This window comes from Puntigrus tetrazona, chromosome 16 (genome assembly GCF_018831695.1).
Source record: "Puntigrus tetrazona isolate hp1 chromosome 16, ASM1883169v1, whole genome shotgun sequence".
NCBI classification, from domain to species: Eukaryota; Metazoa; Chordata; class Actinopteri; order Cypriniformes; family Cyprinidae; genus Puntigrus; species Puntigrus tetrazona.
Window position 1 is genome coordinate 6083523 of NC_056714.1, and position 2573 is coordinate 6086095.

Sequence of the window (2573 nt, forward strand, 5' to 3'; positions counted from 1 at the left end):
ATATTTTATATTATATTATTTTTCCCCTTTTTTAGAATTGATAAAATCTTGAATAATTTCTTTTTTCTTTTTTCTTTTTTAATTCTTTAAACGCAACACTTTTTTTTTTCCGTGGAATTAAACACAGTAAAATTGGTGTTAAATTTGTGTCCATTTAATAATATTGTGTTTTCCTATTATTAATCGAAACTTAGTAATTAACTATAAATTAAGCAAGCGTGCAGGAGGTGGTTTATATGCAGAATTAGTGAATAAGTCCGTCATTTCTGCAGATGGTGTATAATCAGCATTTGTTCTTCTGCGTACAGGAGCGTCTCCTGCTGTCCATCTTACCCAAGCACATCGCAGACGAGATGCTCCAGGACATGAAGAAAGAAGCCAGTCAGAAAGAGATGCAGCAGTTCAACACCATGTACATGTATCGGCACGAGAACGTCAGGTCAGTGTGTCGCGATCGCTAGCAGTGCTTGGGGAAAAAACGAGCATGTGGCTGTTTGCTGATCGTTTGACGTGGACCGTGTTTGTGTCGCAGTATTCTGTTCGCAGACATCGTGGGCTTCACTCAGCTGTCCTCGTCCTGCAGCGCTCAGGAGCTGGTGAAGCTGCTCAACGAATTGTTCGCCCGCTTCGACAAATTAGCAGCCGTGAGTTACTGATATCTGCATGCGCGTTTAGTCGTTTTTACAAGATGAAAATGTTTATGGTGGCTAATGAATGGAGAGAGCAACAGTAAAAATCGCATTCATTTTCGCCGTAGAGAACGTGATTTTACTAGCAGCGTGATTTCAAGCAAATAAAATGCAGTGATAAAACGTTATGAACGGCATCGTCAAGTTTCCTTTTGATAATAACTTTCATACTTTTATTGCATTAAGTTGACTAAAAATGGCATTTATAAGATCACAAAAGATTTCTATCTCAAACAAATGCTGTGCTTTCGAATGTTCTATTCAACGAAGAACCCTGAAAAAATACGATACCGAATCACGATTTTTACCCAAAAATATATTTAGCAGGACAATTGTTTCCAAGTTTAATAAATATCAGAAATGTATCTTGATCGGCAAATCAGCAAATTAAAATGATTTCTGAAGGATCGTGTGACACAGAGTTAAAAAAAAGTTAGCTTTGACTCACTAAAAAAATTAATTGCATTTTAAAATGGATTACAATAGAAAACATTTATTTTCAATTGTAATAATATTTCACAACATTGCTGTATTTTTAATCAATTAAATGCAGCCTTGGTGGGCAGAAACATTTTGAAATGACGTCGTCTAAGCGATGATACAACTTTTGAGCACAGAAAAAGTTGGATAATGCTGCTTTAATCCAACAAGCACTACGCTGTGGTCCACGACGGCATAAAATTAGAGTAAAAACACATAGGATTGCGACTCAGAAGGGTTGTTTGGACCTTACCACTCACGTACGCCTAGTTATTTATCTATTGCGGCAATATCGCAGGTCGTGTTAAAAAGTTGTTGGTCTAAATAGCTATATTCTGTTCGTTTACCTCGTGTGCGATAATTTTCTTCCGATTACGAAAATGTTCAGCTTTTAGTACGATACTTAGACATTTCCAATCTGGCATCATTGAGTAGTACTAAATGCACATGCTTGCAGTCGTAATCGTGACAGTAGCGCGAAAAATAGTAGCTGTTCGTCTTACATTTTATGCTTCATTTTTACCTAAAGTACCTTCAAGTTCAATTCAATGTGTTACTTGCCTTTTCTTTGTAATTTTTTAATGAAATTTCTAGCAATTACTAATCGTGAATTAGTTGCGTGTTTTGCAGTTTTCTGGTAAATTTCTGTATTCGTTCTCGATAGCGGTGGAAATCCCAGGCTCTCTACCGATTTCGCTACCAAAGCAAAACCCAAAAACATTCGAATAAAATATGAATTAATGGAGTCAAGCTAAAATAAAAAAAAATTAAAAAATTGCGTTTTTACGGTAATAAAGAGATTTTTAATTCCCTTTAAAGAGCATGAAAAAGCGGATGAACATTGTTGCTCTCACTTGATGCTCTCAAGTAATTACTTGTGAAGCCCGAAGCTAACTAAGATCCTCCACTTTCAGAAATACCACCAGTTGAGGATCAAGATTCTGGGCGACTGCTACTACTGTATTTGTGGCCTTCCAGATTACCGCGATGACCATGCGGCCTGCTCCATCATGATGGGCCTGGCCATGGTCGAGGCCATTTCGTGAGTGATGCGCGCTCAACTCTTCAGTGGGAATTAGTGACTGCTTCACGACAGAGATTTTTAATTCGCTTGGATTTCAGATACGTTCGAGAGAAGACGCAGACGGACGTGGACATGCGCGTCGGGGTGCATTCTGGGACGGTTCTGGGCGGCGTGCTGGGACAGAAGCGCTGGCAGTACGACGTGTGGTCGACCGACGTGACCGTGGCCAACAAGATGGAGGCTGGAGGAATACCGGGGTAAAAACCCACACATTTACCAGAGATAAAGGGTTTCTTTGGTTCTGGATTCTAGGGGAAATTCACTAACTACCCAGTTATGAAAACATTAAGTGTGAAGGCCTTCGATGTGTGTGTATATAT

At 39.0% G+C, this 2573-nt stretch overlaps 1 protein-coding gene across 1 annotated transcript in view; it reads left to right on the forward strand.

The window, feature by feature from the left end:
- The window catches only part of LOC122359840 (adenylate cyclase type 3-like), a 17971-nt gene that overhangs the window by 6029 nt on the left and 9369 nt on the right, over positions 1-2573 (forward strand). Inside the window, exons 3-5 of the mRNA XM_043260032.1 lie at positions 309-439; positions 533-644; positions 2084-2211. Coding sequence (XP_043115967.1) covers positions 309-439; positions 533-644; positions 2084-2211 — 371 coding nt within the window. The remainder of the gene's footprint in view (positions 1-308; positions 440-532; positions 645-2083; positions 2212-2573) is intronic.